This window comes from Glycine max, chromosome 4 (assembly GCF_000004515.6).
Source record: "Glycine max cultivar Williams 82 chromosome 4, Glycine_max_v4.0, whole genome shotgun sequence".
Lineage (NCBI taxonomy): Eukaryota > Viridiplantae > Streptophyta > Magnoliopsida > Fabales > Fabaceae > Glycine > Glycine max.
The window spans coordinates 9,286,174-9,303,075 of record NC_016091.4 but is presented as its reverse complement, the minus strand read 5'-3'; the positions used below and the strand labels follow the sequence as shown (position 1 = coordinate 9,303,075).

The 16,902-nt window shown below is 35.7% G+C and overlaps 1 protein-coding gene across 2 annotated transcripts; it reads right to left on the bottom strand.

Annotated features, from left to right (window-relative positions):
* Positions 1-4,839: 4,839 nt before the first annotated feature.
* LOC100780637 (uncharacterized) lies at positions 4,840-13,095 on the bottom strand. Of its 2 annotated transcripts, none has more exons than XM_006578258.4 (4): positions 11,744-13,095; positions 8,041-8,188; positions 6,281-7,953; positions 4,840-5,237 (listed from the first exon to the last, which is right to left on the bottom strand). In XM_006578258.4, exons 1-3 carry the CDS (start codon positions 12,667-12,669, stop codon positions 6,436-6,438), a joined length of 2,592 nt encoding a protein of 863 aa, XP_006578321.1. In that variant the 5' UTR covers positions 12,670-13,095; the 3' UTR covers positions 4,840-5,237; positions 6,281-6,435. The 2 variants fall into 2 exon arrangements, with proteins under 2 accessions (XP_006578321.1, XP_006578322.1); XM_006578259.4 differs by having other exon boundaries at positions 4,840-5,209.
* Positions 13,096-16,902: the final 3,807 nt, after the last annotated feature.

Below are 16,902 nucleotides of genomic sequence, written 5' to 3'. Positions count from 1 at the left end.
ATTCAACTGAAGTAACTAGACTCTCTTGACTTTAATGATATATTAATTACTTATTTGAATTTTTTCACATTAATTCTTTGGTAAACAAGTTACATTTTAAGGATGAGCATTATGATTGTAAAAGGCTTCCTAAAATAAATTTCATGCTAACTTGCATAAAAAGGTTCACATTTCCTTGTAACATGGGTAGAAGGTGGCTAACATATCATTTACCCTGGAGCCTTGAATTCATTCATACTAAAAAAATACTTTTCAAGATATGTTGCACAAACTTATCAACCTAAAGACCCTTAAAGTTTTATCACGTCAAAATGGTAAAAGATATTTAATATTGTATTTAATGTCTTCAGCGATCGTTTTCTCTCAATAAAGAAATCAAACAAAAAAGTTGAACATGAGTCACAACGAACACTTTTGAAGCCTTCCTGTATATACCAAAGATTTTTACAAAAAACACAAGGTTTATACACCATTAGAGCTAGAGTGTGGGAGAAGATAAAGATCATTAAGTTTTCAGCAATTCACTAAGCTTGTGCGTCATATCTATAGCGCTCACTACTCATTATCCAGTAATTCTCTTGATATCAAGGTCTCGAGGAGAATTTACCCACTATTCATTTTCATTTTGGAAAGCATCATTAAGTATTTCATCTTTTAACAATAGTTACTCCATAAAAAAACTTTGTATTTATGGCCCTTTGCTTAAGCCACTTGCACTTGACTTTTGGAACTACAATAATTCCTCTCTTTAGAGGATTTTCTCACATTCTTCCTACAAAGAAATGTAAAATTCTGGAAAAAATTTATTAGAACCATTAGCAAATTTCTTAGATATCCTATTGAGTCCACAAATGAGTATTTATTCATTAGAATACAATTTTAAAATATCTTTAGCTTTTCCTGAGCATTAAGTGGATATTATTCCACTCAAGAAAGTTGTTCCAAGATATTAGGAGGAAATGTGAGAAAGTTTCATACCTAAAATCGCTTGATTAGTAAGGGACAATGTTTATGATTTGAAAAAGGGAGAGGGGAGCTCACTGTAACTCTAGGAAAAAAGTCGTTTCCATTTCCTGTTTAAATCTCATCACGCTATTGTGAATATGTCTAAGCTTTAACCAAAGATGTTTGTGTAGGTACACTCTAGAATTAACAGATTATTATAAGGAGCCACTATATTATGCCAATAAACTGAAAGAATATTGATATTTGAACACCTCTTTGTTATGACCTACACTTTAACATGTATCTTTTTATTTATATCTCTTTCTATCATATCACATATCATACTTATATGACTATATTTTTGTCTTCTGTCTTTTTATCTTAGGTGTCAAACAACATTGAGTGTCCGGTCATCATTTTCCAAACTGGAACCTTCAAATAAACAAAATGGTCGTATTCTTTCTGAAAAACTTATTCACCAGAGGCACATTATTTTGTGCTGGGAAATGTATACGATGTTGAAGGAAGACTCGATCTTGGACACGATAAGTTGAGCAACACATCCATCGATGCGCTAGCATAGGTCCTTAAGCGTGAAGAGGGCGCATCCACAATGAAAGGTAATGAAGTCATGGCCTTTAAACAGTCAAGGACAGCGACGTTGTCATTGATGAGGATTGTACCAAAAGACTGGTAAGCAGGGTCAGGATTTCTCTGACAGTTGAGTCTCTGAATTCCAATTATGCCAGCAAACTCATCCAAATTTGCGTATTTATTTAGGTTTTACAATTAGTAATTACTAAAAGCATCTTTAATGGCAATTTGTGAATTTCTTAAGTTATGTTTTGTGCTTCTCAAAGTATTTTTTTTGAATTATTAAATAATTAAACTTACACTTTTATATTTTCTTTATTTTCACTTAATTATGGTTGAAATAAAATGATTAACTCAAATTTTGAATTATTAAATAATTAAACTTACACTTTTATATTTTCTTTATTTTTCACTTAATTATGGTTGAAATAAAATAATTAATTCAAATTTTGAGTTATTAAATAATTAAACACAATGGCATTAAAGAAAAACATAACGATGAAAAATATATAACATTACATAAAATTAATTTTCATTATTCTATTTTCTAAAACGTTTCCAATATGTACAACCAAATCTACTTGAAGTTGATGGTGTTTTTCTCTATGATGAACATTTGTTCTCCTTTAGAGGTATGTTGATTTGATACGTGTGTCGTTTGTCCTCGACGATCATGTTATGCAATATGATACATATATAAATTATATTCTTCATTGTATGAGATCACATATAATTGCAAATCGAGATTGAAGCACTCCAAACGCATGTTCTACATCCTTTCTTGTTGATTCTTGTCATTTTGCAAATAATTTTCTCTATTGTCCTTGTGGCATTGAGATGGCTTCACAAATGTAGCAAATTTTGGATAAATGTCATCTGCTAGATAGTACCCCATGTCATACTGGGTTCCATTCACTATGTATTACACCACAGGCGCGCATCTTGACAAAACTTCATCAAACACATTAGATGCATTTAACACACTAATGTTATTATTTGAACCCAAAGTGCCAAAAATGCATTCCAAATCCACAAGTTTTGTGATGCCACGACTCCAAGAATAATTGTTGGATTACCATGATCACCACAACAAAATTGACCTTTCCACGCAATTGGATAATTTTTCAATTCCTAGTGCATACAATCAATGGAACCTAACATACATGAAAAATCACATGCCGCTCCCATTTGTACTAGTCTTCTAGTGTCTTTGTCATTTGGCCTTCGTAGATACTCATCCCTAAATATTGCACAAATGCTTGATACAAATCTCTATAAGCATTTCACTGCAATGGTTTCAACAATTCAAATATACTCGTCCACGCTATCAGCGAGTGAGCCATTAGCCAATATACGAAGAGCAGTAATGCACTTCTGCAATGATGATAAGTCGTTTCTACACATTACATCTACCCTCATTGAAAATACTTGTCATGATTGTTGAGGGCCTCCACAACTTGAAGAAACACATGCCTTTGCATGTGAAACCTTCTTCATAATTGAGTATCTATGTATACAGAATTTGATGAGAAATAGTCATTGAACAATCAATCATGTCCTTCCTCACGATTCTGATTCACCATTTTTCTTCTTTGTCTACGTCGAGTAGTGTTGTTAACTTGTTGTTGGCTCTGAAGTATCAATCTTATGACTTCTTCGTTGGTGTTGTCTTCAAGTTCTTCATTTATGATTAGATCTCAAAGTGTATCAAAATCAATGTTCAAATCCATTATGTGGCTAACTTACGAGTTGAAAATTAGATAAGAAGATTGTGTAATTTTATGAGAAGAAGCAAGAATGAGAAAGGATTACAAAATTATATACCATCATTCACAATGGCTAGTTTTATAACGACTAATTTTACTACGACTAATTTTATAACAGCTAATTTTACAATGACTAGTTTTGTAACAGCCTTTTGAGATACTCACTTGTTGAATACTGTCTAGACCGATTGGTGATTCGGGCTCACTGTTAAGGGGTTCCACATTGAATGAAGTAGGCCTATAACACATGTTTGGATTTGTTGAAAATGGTGGATACATATAATGTTGAGAATTTTGAGAATTGTCACCAGTAGGGGTGGTTGATTTTGCAACATATTGTAGTAATATTGATATTGGAATTCATTTTAAAGATAATAAAGAAAATTAGGGCTTAATAAGAACAAGAGACAAGAAAATTAGGGCTTAATAAGAACAAGAGACAGTAGAAGTTGAACAAATTGTGTGTAAAATGATATCAATTGAACCCATATTTATATTAAGTTTAAGGTAATGATCAAAAAATGATGTCACAATAAAAGAAATAATTAACGATCATAATATTAATTGTGCAGTGTGCAACGACTCAAGCGTCTTCTTCCTCAAGCATCTCTTCTATCTCCGCATCTCTTTGTCTTCCTCTCTGCCTCTCTTTGCTCCCTTCCCCGCCTCTGCATTTCCTCCTTTGACGCCCACAGTGGTCAAGTTTTGCGGATCCAAGCAGGAGACGCGACGGCACAAGGAGAGGGAACTTCGTCGCGACTCAGATCTGCAGCCCACCCACCACGGCAAGGCAGAGTAGTGGTGGCACCATGGTGGTTTCAACGGCTACGACGACGACATAGAGGTATTGTGGTGGAATAAAGGTGGCATGGATTTCGACTCAACCAAGATCTGTACAGATCTGAGTCACAATCGTGACGACAAGGCAAAGTGATGGTGGCACCGTGGTAGTTTCAGAGCTACGATGGCAACATGGAGGTGTTGCAGTTCTGCTTTTTTTTTATCTTCCCACAATGTTGTAATGTTGTTCATCTTCTTTCCCACAATGTTCATTTTGGTTTTTTTTCCCTCTTGTTTGTTGCAATTTGGTACCGTTTTTGTTAGATAAATATTACTTTTTATTGGTAAGAAACAATTTCTTGCAGAAGATACAATTTTTATTTTCAAGAAACTGTACCTGCCACCTAGATTTGCTCAAATGAAAAAAAAAACTGTAAAAAACAATTCCTTCATTTAAGAAACCCCCATTGGAGATGCTCTAATATCACCAATCATTCAGTTAGAACGTCATTCAGCACCCATACATTTTCTAATATATATCTAACGGATATAAGCTCACCTGTTCATCATGGACCATGTTATTGCTTCCATAAAATAGTTTAGCAAGCCTCATTTTATAAATGAAGTTCAAATACAAGAACTCCCGGTTAGTCATGTCAAGAATCTAATAGAATACCCTCCTTCTAAGTGCAAGGTTATATTGAGCAGGGTGTAATAGGACGGAAATTCTAGAAAACACACACGAGACGGAATGAAAAGGAAAAATAAAGTGGGCAGTATCCATTAGATAGGGAGCCCATAACAGTATCAATAATGGTTAAGCAAAGAGCGATCCACATGTGAAAGACGAAAATCACCAGACAATGTTGGTAATTTCTCTTCCAAAAAATAGGGGAAAATCTAGTTCCTTCATTTGAAGGAGGGCCTACCTAAAATTCGATTTCAGTATACCAGTCTACCAGATGTTTAAAAAAATGTTTTGAGCTAAAATGGACCTAAGGAAAATTTGTTCCTTGCAAAATAAAAATGGTATCTGAGCTCTGGCAAGAAGCAAGCAAAAGCATCACACCAGAACCGCTAAATAACCTCTGGAACGGAGAAGCCACCAGCACGACCTGCTGAATCTATCAACAAAACAATGCTTGCAATTATCTGTTTTGTCCCAAAATAAAAGAAAATTAGAAACCCTAGAAAGTCATCAGCGGCATAGGTAAAGCATGTAACCAGAGAACAAGAAAAAATCTATACATCATATTTAATTATTCTCTCACCTGATTTTGTAGTTTTCAATAAATTTTAGCCAAATAGAAAGTTTATTTGAAGGAGTGTGTTCCTAGCACTTCTCTATACAAAATAATTATGACTTTTGCACAGCCATTTTCAACTCAAGATCTTTTAACATGTTACTCCCATTTACATTGAAACTGGTGATAGTAAAATTCAATCTTTGGATTAACAGTTTTCACTATTCTCAGGATAAAAGAGGCAAGAAACTGATCAAAATTACACATAATTAAACCTAAACCTAAAAGCAACAAAAGGTGGCCATAATACAAATTATTTATGATTATTCTTGCAATTGGCTAGAGCATGGCCTTTCCATGTTCTCAATGCAGAGGTCACCAAACCTCTGCCATTGATTAGCTGCTAATCTAGTGTTAAATTCTAAAAGTATTTCTAGACAGAAATGGCATTCTAAATTTCTAACAGATTACACATCCTACAGCTTCTAAAAAGAAAAGTTCTTGTTACTTGTTAGGCATAAATAAAATAACTAGAACTTTTTTTAAAAAAAAATATAACTGCATATGAACACCATTTACTCAACCTCATTATTTTGGATTAAGACTAGGGCAATAACTCATAAGCACAAGGATATTAACTAAGGAAACAAACTTAATCAATCTTTTCTTTTTAAATATACAAAATTCATCCATGTCTAAAATATTTATTCCTACTATTTTATGGGAACATTTTAAAGAGTCAGTCATGTAAATGGCAACAATATGTTCGGTGTTGACTTAAGCTACTTTTAGATTAATTTTCCAAGTATTTAGATTAAAAGAAAAATAACTATCATAGTTTAATTTCATCATGAATTTCAAAATCTGGCCAGAGAGGAATAAATGGATCCTTAAAAACAAATCAGTTCTTCAGCATAAAAAAATTTATCATACTGTAAATATAATCATTACCTTTTTTTTAGCTTATCATCTTCAATAGGAAATTGAGAATATACAACCAGAGCCTTGTGGTTACCAGCACACTCAGCAGAACTATCATACAAGTTTTATTAAGAAATTGCTTCCTGCACTGCATGGGTCACCACATCTGCATCTGAACCTAACTGCTACCGAAATTTGGGCAGACCCATAGAGTCAGTTTGGAACATTTCAACTTCATTCTGAGCGGTCTCTGGTAAGCAGGATTTATTTGCTTTATTAACACCATCATCACTTGGCTTCTCAAAGTTTAATATACTTCCACCAAGAGGAACAGATACACATCCTTGTGGTTTTCCCTGCATAATGCTAGCAGTAGTATATGCATCAACAGCAATATTGCTGCAAGAAACAATGCCCAACTGAGGCTCCATGCAACCAGCATCAACAACTTTGAGTGCATCAAAGGTTCCATCAGAGATATTTACATTATCATGAAACGCACAAGAGTGCTGATTACCAGTTAGAGCAAATAAGTTACTTTCAGAACTTCTGTGCAACAGATTGTCCATCATGCTATTTTGGTCATTCAAGGAACTCCTTTCCCGTAAACTCCTTGTCACAGCCTCCTCATTTGAAAGAATATGATTATCACTAACATCCTTATCTAATTTAAGATCAGAAGCAAAATCAAATCCACCATACTCGGATGCATCCTGTGTGCAAGAGCTAAAAGAAACATTACTAATGTAGCCACTGTGAACACGTGTTCTTTCATCAATAGATGAGCTAAATAAATCACTATCAAAAATATTTTCCTCAGCAGAGTCCTTCAGCTCGGAAGTCTGTGTCCTGTCCATATTACTTGTAGATGTATTAAGTTCATGATGAGATGAGACGAGTGAACAACCCTCAGAACTACTATGCAGTTTAACATCAGTAGAAACATCTTTAATTTCAGTCTGGTCTCTGCTACAAATAATTTGTTGTTTGTCATTCATAATGGCCTTTCCATCTCTAATCTCCATATCTTCCAGTGAACTGATAAGATGTCCATCCTCTAAATTTTTACCAGCATGTATTTTCCCCTCAGAATTTGGAGCCAGCATGCTGCTTTCAAAACTTAGTTTCTGAATGTTCTCTTCCACTAATTTCACAGAAAGCCCAAGTCCATTGTTGTCAACATGTGCTTGCTCATTTCCACAAGAAACAGTTTCACAGCATCCAGTATCTATATCGTGACTAGCAAAATTACTAATGCCACCCTTCATGCATCTGGAAGCATTTATTTCATCTAAAAATTGACCATTGTCACTATTATTATTGGAGAAAGGAGTAGAGAAAACCAAAGGAATATAAAGATTGCATGCAGCATCACTAGACTCGACAGCACCAACCAACTTCTCACTCTGTACATTACAAACTCTATCCTCCACAAAACATTCCTGAACTGAATTTCCATCATCCTTATCAGCCTTCGATAGTTTTTTATCTTCAGTTTGAAAGTCAAAGTCTCTAAAGGCTCCACCAGTAGCATCTCCTAATTTACATCCCAAAGCCAGATCACTATTGAAATTTTCACTCCCAATTGATGATGATATGGGGGGCTGTTTCTCATGACTAGAGTGTATAGGTGCACCAGCTGAGGGCAAATAACTTGCACTGGCATCAGTCTTCATGTCTCCAGTAGGGACATGACCAACACTCTGCACATGTATTTAAAAAAATTAAGCATGTTCTTTTTGTTATTGGAATAGAAAAAAAGAAATACAACATTACAAATATTAGCTTACACTTTCAGATGCCCTGTTCATACTACTGGACAATTGCTGAGCACCATCAGAATAACTAGATTTTAAATGGCTTCTATCTTGAACACCAAAAACAGAAAGCAAGTATGCAGAAGCTTCTTTGCACGACTCAAACTGGTGTCCATCAGGACTGGATGGAATCAAATTAGGGAAATTGCATAAGAATCCAATGTAAATAACAGTTATAACCACAAGAAAGCAATAGTCAATATATGTATTACAATTAGAACCAATAGAATTTAGGTTACAGCTGCAACAAAGTAAATATCCTCATCCTTCACAAGTAATACGTAAAAGAGTAGACAATTAAAATTTCATTTCTTAATGATTAATTTTATCAATTTAATGTCAAACTTCAAATCCCCAATGTTTTTCACTTTTCATCTCTCCATCCATTTCATTATAACATTTTAACAACAAAAAAAATGCTGCATTTTGAGGAGAAATGGTATCATATGAGTTTTTTCTGTTAACAGAATTACAGTGAAACGAGGAGGATCAATGACTGGATTGCTGGGGATTTGATGTTTGTGTTTGAGCGAATAAATAAATAAAATTATTTCCCAAGGGGCAAAATTGATAAAGGATGTGTGTTACACATAAAAAATGGACATTATTCTAAATATCACTAAGAAATAGGAGAATACAAGTATTTTAAGATACATTGCAATATCTGCAGGAATAGAAAACTGAAATGCCACAGCACTGCAGTCCATATAATTCAGAGATCATAAGCAGGCTGAGATCCAAAAGTATAAAAATCCGCATCATAACTTGAATACAGTGAAAATATAAAATTGAAAGGTACAATAATATGATGAGAAATAGTACAAAGACCACACAAAACATACAAACTTCATATTAAATATGGATGATTTTAAGATGGTATTCTAAATGAGAACCATGGAATAAAAATGACAATTAATCTCTATATCTTCTATCATGCCTTCAATTGTTGCTCAGGTTCAGAGAACTTGTTATTAATGCTACTCAATGAAGTTCATATAGAGCATTTAAGTGGTAGGAAATATTTCCATATCCATACCAGCACATTCAGAAAATAACCATGGTCATGTGGGCATATAGAGTATTTATTTGTGACGGAATTAAAGCTAATTGGAAATAATGTTGTTAAATGGTGCCACCATGGTAGAATAATAGTGAAATGTCTTATTCTGTTATGTATTCTTTATTTAAATTAAATATTTATATATTCATTTTATTTTATGCAGTTCGGCAAGTGGCTTACTAGTTGAACCAATGATCCAATGCCCCAGCCCAAGCTGATGATCAGTCCAAATGTACTAATCCACTTAAAAACTTAACAAACACAGTGGATTTACTTTTCAAATTTCAATTGATTTGAAAAAAGGCCCTCTTATCCAATATTCAATTTTTTTCACTTTTTAGTTAGAATTTAATTTAACATCTTGAAACTCTATTAGTAGGGTGGACTAGTGACAAGGAGATGAGTAGTTTGCATTCAGTCATAAACTCAAATAATGTCCAAAGAGATAGGGCAACGGGATTTAAATTAATCTATCCTTTTGGAAACCACCTATTCCTCTTATCAATTAGACTCATGTTCATGCATCTATTTGTAACCTAGAAAAAGGAAACAGAAAGAATTTTTATCTTATTGCCATTTTTTTCCTACTTTCATGGCATATGTGCAAAGAAAAGTGCTTTACATAAAATTCACAAGAATTTTTATCCTATTGCCATTTTTTTCCTGCTTTCGTGGCATATGTGCAAAGAAAAGTGCTTTACATAAAAATTCATAGATATTGCTATCAGTATGAATGGTGATAAGACTCATGCAATTCGATTCTAAGATACAGTAATTCAACATATCACCACATCCACACATAGTAGTCAATGGTGGATAGCAGCGCGGAATGGCTGCCATCCAAAAAATACTATAGCAGCATCGTTATAGCGGGATGACCGCTATTTTTATCCTTAAGTAGATTTATATTACATGACGTGTGTGTGTGTGCTGAAAAATTTAAAACACCTAAATTTAAAAATTTATTCTGATTAACCTTCATAACCAACATAGGTCCAATCCAAAACAGCAAGTAACATCAAATCTCTATGTCCAAAACCACAAAATAACAGCCTGATTGTATGTCAAAAACAGAAAAATAACAGCTAAGCACTATGCCCAAAACAGCAAACGATAATCAGAAAAATAAAAACAAAGCTGAACAGGGAAGAAACAGGGGTGCAGGCATCGCCAGAAGCGCTGCTAGAAGTGCCAAGGAACAGGCATGGGGTTAGGGTTCACGAGATTGGGGTTTGCGCAAGCACGAATGGGTTTTGGGTTGGGCTCACGCAAGATCAAAACGAATGAGGGGGAGGGGTGAAAATGCGAGTTAAATGGTAAGACCCCTTTTTACAATTTTATCCTTCATTAAAAAACCTCTAAAAGGCCACAAATGACAATGTTTGGGTTGTCTCTTTCCCCCAACCCTACAATGCAAATCGCGACTGCAAATTGTACTCACGAAACATTCACGATTTTTGGAACAACTGAAAATGCAGCGCGGCCACCATGGCGCAACATCTAGGAGAGGTGGGGTGCCTACTCCACTCCACACCAAAGCTATTGACTTCTATGCATCCAGAATAGTTTTTTGTGCTGATACACACCTTGAATTGTCTGAATCACAAAATTGCACCTTGAACCATCCATATTGATCATCGAGCGACTTGCTGCATTTTTAGGGACTATAGAAATAACTTGTGCATTCACTCTTTTATTTTTGTCACTACCATTATGACTTGAATCTTGGTCTATATTAAAGTTTATATTTCACTCTATTAGCTATAATGCTATTTGACTTTTTTTTGGTCTAAGGAAGTGTCAAAAGGTGGAAGGTAGAGAAAGGATAAAGTAACGGAAAGGGGCAGAACACATTGCGAGGAATCAAACCCGTCGTGCATTTATAATTCATGTCTGTAGCTTAACCAACTGAATTGACACAAGAGGAATGAACTATTTGACTTTAAAATGCGGCCAATATGTATCTTAATGTTTTTTATGTTACAATACCTTTATATGGTATTCTAATTATTGATCATAAACGTTATTCGCGATTTGGGAATGGTTTAGGAAATAGGCCTTCAGATTTTCCGATATTTGCACGCCCTTTCATTCGCAAACCTAACCAAATTTAAAGGTATTTGAGTGGAAAACTGCAAACAATTCAGTTAGTAGGAACACCTGAACTCAGATGCAGGCATCAATCGACAGATTTTATGAAGTTAAAGATGAAGTACAGAAACTCATTACTTCATCCCCATCCTTAAAATACGTAGCAAGGTTTGAAAAAACAGTCCACAACCGTGATTTAGACTACCGCAACGTCGTCAAGGTTTTCAGGGTTCCATGACTGCCATTGTGACCGCATCAGCTGCATTTGTCTTCAATTTCCCGACATATCAAAGAAAACAACAATGAAACCACAACCGCAAGCAATTGTAATTTAAAACCTTGCATGGAAGCACTACACAACCCTCACCAGTTTTCAAACATACACAAAAACAAAGAAGCCAGACAGGGACAGAAAACGAAAGCATCACAGTTCAAACATTAAAGTATGGAGTCATTGAATTGAAGCACCAATGAAAGCCTTATTGCATGCAATTAGAGACTGTATGAAAAAGGAACAGAAAAAACCTTACGTAACGGCGACAAACAGCGGAAGCACGACCTGCCCTCCTCATAGTAATAATCACGATCTTCCATCCCGCAGGCAACAAGTCACCAAGTTCACTGGCCGGCACAATCCTCCTCTTCTTCCTCTGACTCGCCCATTCTCCATTCAAAGTCTCCAAAAATTCCACCACTTGTGGCTCCGTCTCCAATCCTTGTGTCCTCCTCTTCAACTCCACCTCAAACGGATCCTCATCCAAACCAACAGTCTCGTTAACAGTCGTCGTCGTTGTCGCCACCGCCGCGTTCACCTCGCCGTTACCGTTAACCTTCTTCGGTTCCTCAACGAAAACCGTCACAGAATTCTCCTCCTTGGTAACCTTCTTCGGTTCCTCGACGAAAACCGTCACCGAATTCTCGTCCTTCCGCGGCCGCCCGCGCTTCCGCTTCCTCTGACTGCTGTCTGCGACTACGTCAATTGGAACGTTCTGGAACGCCGCGAACATCGGAGGCGGCTGTTTGAAGTCGACCTGGACGGGAACGAGGCGGCGCTCCGCCGCATCGTTGCGCGGGGCGTTGCGGAGAGGCTCGACGCCGAAGAGTTGCTGCAGAAGAGCGACAATTCGGGAGTTTTCTTCCTCCTCGGGCTCCGAAATGTGGAGCGGAATGTGGAAGGAGGAGGAGGCGGGAACCGCGGGATTTTGTTTGCGCTTGTTGAGGCGGAGTTTGGAGTAGGTCTGTTTGCGGCTGCCGGCGGATTCGTTAAAATTGGAACGGTCGATTTTGGGAATCACGGAGTCGTCGTCGCTGTTACGGCGATGGCAGTGAGTGGCGCCGGAGAGGGAGAGGGTGTAGAGTTCGGGTTGAGAGAGGAGGCGGAGGTCGACGAGCGGAAGAGAGTCGACGCGGTGGTCAGAAGTGGGTTCCAGTTGCGGTTCCGGCGTCGCCATGGGCGTTGCCGATGGCCACCGTGGTTGCGAGTGAATCTGAATTCGAAGGAATTAGTGTAAATCTTGCACGCCTCTCTCTTTTGTTTCAAGTTCCAATTTTTCAACTGTCTGTGTACGTTTTCACTATTCTTCTTTATAAGGGTTTCATTGTTTTTTTTTTTTTTCCGGATAATTACAATGCTTCGAGATTTGAATAATTAATAGCCTTCACAGAGCTTATCGACTGAATGTCCGAGACAGGGGAAATTGAAATTGTAGGGCCCAAGATCGCTCGGAGCTATAAAGATCCACAACGAAGTCTTGAGAGTTAATTTTTTATTTTTTTTTTGGAACTTGAAAGTTAATTTTAATCCATTTAAATTCATTTTTTTTAATTAATGTATTTTAAATATGACTTCAAATCCAATCTAATTTTATTGAAAACTAAATTTACATGGAAGTGGTTTAACATACTTAGAATGTGTGTTGATAGATGATAAGTTTTTTCATAACAAGAATCATGATTTGGTAAAGTTAATTCCCATGAATCATGATTATTGATAATAATTAAAATTATTTGGTAGTCATAATATATTTTCTGATAATTAAAGTTTCTCATGCTTGTATACGTAAGAACTTTTTATAAATATACCCTTTATTAAAATAACTACATTAGCTTGTATATAAAACACGCAATAGTTAAGATAATAGGTTGTGATGTGCTCACATTATAAAACATAGTTATGTATTACAATTATTATTATTTCATTATAATATGTATCCGTTGGTCATTGACGACTCTTTGTATTACTTTAAGGACGATGTTTAGGGTGTAAAAGTGAAACTACTTTCGCACCATACGAAAGTTTTACATTTTTAAAAGTAAGCAATGCGAATCGTTCGATTAGTGAAAAGCTAATTTAACGGTCCTTATTTTTTCTTTGCTACCGGTAGTAAATGGATGCCTCAAATTGTGTCTGTTGTCCCCCCACACGCGATTGAAGTTGCAAAGCATCCCTCGACTACTTTTCTGTTTTCCCCAAAAGGTTTTTTCAAAAGCAAAGGAAACAATCTATTGAAAAACCACAGTCCCCTCTTGAAAAACCACAATTGGTTTTCTCTTCTTGGTGTGCGAATTCCATCCTAGAAGATCTGATTTTTGAACCAAAGCACTTGGGTTCTCATCATTTCGTATCAGAGCTCAGTTCTAGGGTTGGAATTGAGTTACCTTTTTCTCCATTATATTAATCAATTTTGTTCATACTCTGCTTTTGACACAACCCTAATTTGTGTTTGATAAAATTTGGGTTGTGCAATTAGGTTGTTTGCTTTCTTCAATTTGTTGTTGTTTTCATACTCTACTGCATATTTGTTCTTGGTGTTGATTTCTATTGAGTGTTAAACATGAGCTTGTGTTGTGGGGAATGGTAATCTAGTGAATCTGTTGCTGCAAGTTAAAAGTTTGATTGCAAGGTTACAAATTTCATTATTAGAAGCAGTTTGTGTTATAAAACAAAAAAAAAATTGCACAACTTGTGGCTGTTCTTTATTAAATTCAGTAGAAAAAAAAACACAGAGTACAGCAGCTGTAGTCATTAAATTTCCTTGCACCCCACTTATTTGATAAAATTCCTAAGTGTCAAGTGTCTTCTCTAATCCTTGTTTTCCATATAATTTGTTCTTACAGGTAGTGAAATTGTTCTTTGCTACTTCCCTTTTGTTGGTGTTCAAAATTTTGTGTCAAGCCTTGTGATTGTTACTCTTGAAAGTTATTGTTGATCATAGATTTTTGATTGTTGTAAGAACCTTAAGTTATAGAACGAGTGGAAAAAGGCTAGAAAGTACATTTGCTGAAAAGCCTAATTGTGTGAAACACTTAAGTGAAACACTTTGGTGAGGTTTTCTTATTTCAGATTATGTTCATGGTTGAGAGAAAGGGACCTTCATCCCCTGCTAGAGATCATAGGATGTTGTTAGATGCCTTAAGTCAAAGGATGAACCAAGTTTTGAGGAAGCATACGGAGGGAATTTATGAGAGGCTTGAGAGTTTAGAAAACCAAAATATGAATTGGGAAAATGAGCAACATGGAGATAGGGATAGACATGAGTTTGGTATTTTGTTTTTGTGTTTGTGATGCCAAAAAATTGATCTGTGAATATTAGACAAATATCTGCAAATATTAGATAAACAACTGTTGAGTAGTCCGTTTTGTTGTTTGGTTGTTATTTTGTAGTCATGTTTCTTTTGCAGTTTGGGTTGCCTGGATGTTGTACCGTTTTGAGTTTTGTTGTTATATTATGTGTTGTAGTTTTGAAGATGCAAGTATTTGTTGTGGACAATATAGAAGGAAAAATTGTATAAAGTTGTTAGATGTGAATATTTTCATGGGATGAAGAGTTATCTATCAATTTAGTGTAGTTGTCGGTGTCTCTGCGTAGTGGTGCCATGGAAGGAGTTCGTCATCGTACACCTCTGAGGCCCGAAGTCACGTGTTTTGTCTGTGTAACATAGAGGCTCCACTAGTGACATCGTGGACTGAGGAAAATCCAGGGAGGCGTTTTTATGGTTGTGGTCTATACAAGGTAAGGAATATTAATTTGGTGCATATGAAAAAAAAATGAATTCGGTAGGGATTGATTTATGTGTTAATTGTTGATTGTTATTGGTTATGTTGGGCATGTAGGATACAGGTAGGAAAAGGTGTAATTTTTTTCAGTGGCATGATCCAGTTGGCAACAATCGTCAAAAGAAAATCATTGTAGGGTTGATGAAGGAGGTTGATGAATTGAAGTTGAGGGAAAAGGGTTTGCAAACCAGGATTAGTGAGATGAAGATGAAGGAAAAATGTTTATGGATTGTATTGGTTGTTTGTTAGGTCTGTATTTGCTTCTTATTGTGTTTATTATGTTGCAGAGGAGTGTAATTTGATAATGTAGGAGGGGGGGGGAATGTAATTAGACAAATGGTTTTTGGTAGCTTAAGTTGTGGAATTATGCAAATTGTTGTAATGTGCACTGTAATTGTGAAATTGTTGAATTGTGTAATTGTAGCTTAAGCATTTTATGAACACCACTTCAGGCATGTACAACTGAAGTTATCCATTTGGCATAATACATAATATCTATACATAGTAATGAATGAAATGAATTTTTTAATAAAAACATATTTTGTTAAATTAGAATTTTTATACATAGTAAAATTGTTTACTTATACCAATAATGAATAAGAAATCATTATAATTGTGACATTTTTGTATATAATTATTATAAAAAGCTTATATGGTATTTAGATAGTGAGGTAGCATAAAAAAATTTATGTGTTGTAGAGTTGTGAAAGTTGGTAATATTGGGAAGTTCAAAAAAGTTTAATAAGATGGCTGATATAACAAAATTTGAACTGGTGCGTAGGGCCCAAGAATGCAAAGAAAGGCAATGGACCCAACGAATGAAAAGAAACCCAATGTGCAAATAGCAAAGTGCAAATAGCAAAGTGCTGACTATGGCCCAACGAATGCAAAGAAAGCCAATGGGCCCAATACGTCAAAAGAAAGTGAAGTTGCAAATAGCAAATATTCATAATATATGTAGTGTTCAACATCAAATATGGAAATCATTCAGAAAATTAAAAAAGATAGACAAGTTAAAATTACATAAAAAGAATTTAACGATCCCAATTGATTTTGCGGCGGATCACAATTTCCCATATTTTGTCGTAGATCCTGCAATAGAAAGAGAGCTCATCACTGTGTGACAAATCAGTATCCCTGAGGAATTGATACCATGGTTGTATAACATATTTGTTCATTCCATGAAGGACCTCAGCATTCCACTGTAATGGAGGTCCAACTTTTCTGAGGATGGTCATGTGTTGACCGCAGGCATTTACATGTGGCATGGCACAATTTGGAAGTCCCTGCATGGCAAAAAAAACACTGTCATATATAAGCAGCAATTTGTATAAGGAACTTGGAAGAGGTTGTTATGGTTACCAGCGGTCCCGGTGCACCAAGCATTGACTGTGTAATTTGAATTGTCCAAACATACTCTCTTGAGAACAAGAGTGGTCTCCCCCTACTCTGGTGCTGTAGATTGGGGGTGAAAAAAATGTCAAAAATGTATTTGTTTTCCATTGCCAGGAATGTAATGGTCAGAGATTCATAAATTGCCAAATCTTTTCTTAAGTGGTTTAGTCCATCGGCAAAGTAGACTTTGTTGTGATGCTGTCTAACTCTGATATAAAATGTTGTTCCAAGA

Excerpts from the sequence above, each read along its gene's own strand:
- LOC100780637 (XM_006578258.4), bottom strand. The coding sequence starts at position 12,669 with ATGGCGACGCCGGAACCGCAACTGGAACCCACTTCTGACCACCGCGTC. Across the intron at positions 8,189-11,743 it reads GTTTGTCGCCGTTACGTAAG|TCCTGATGGACACCAGTTTG; the intron begins GTTTTTTCTGTT and ends GATTCCATCCAG. Across the intron at positions 7,954-8,040 it reads TGAACAGGGCATCTGAAAGT|AGTGTTGGTCATGTCCCTAC; the intron begins GTAAGCTAATAT and ends ATACATGTGCAG.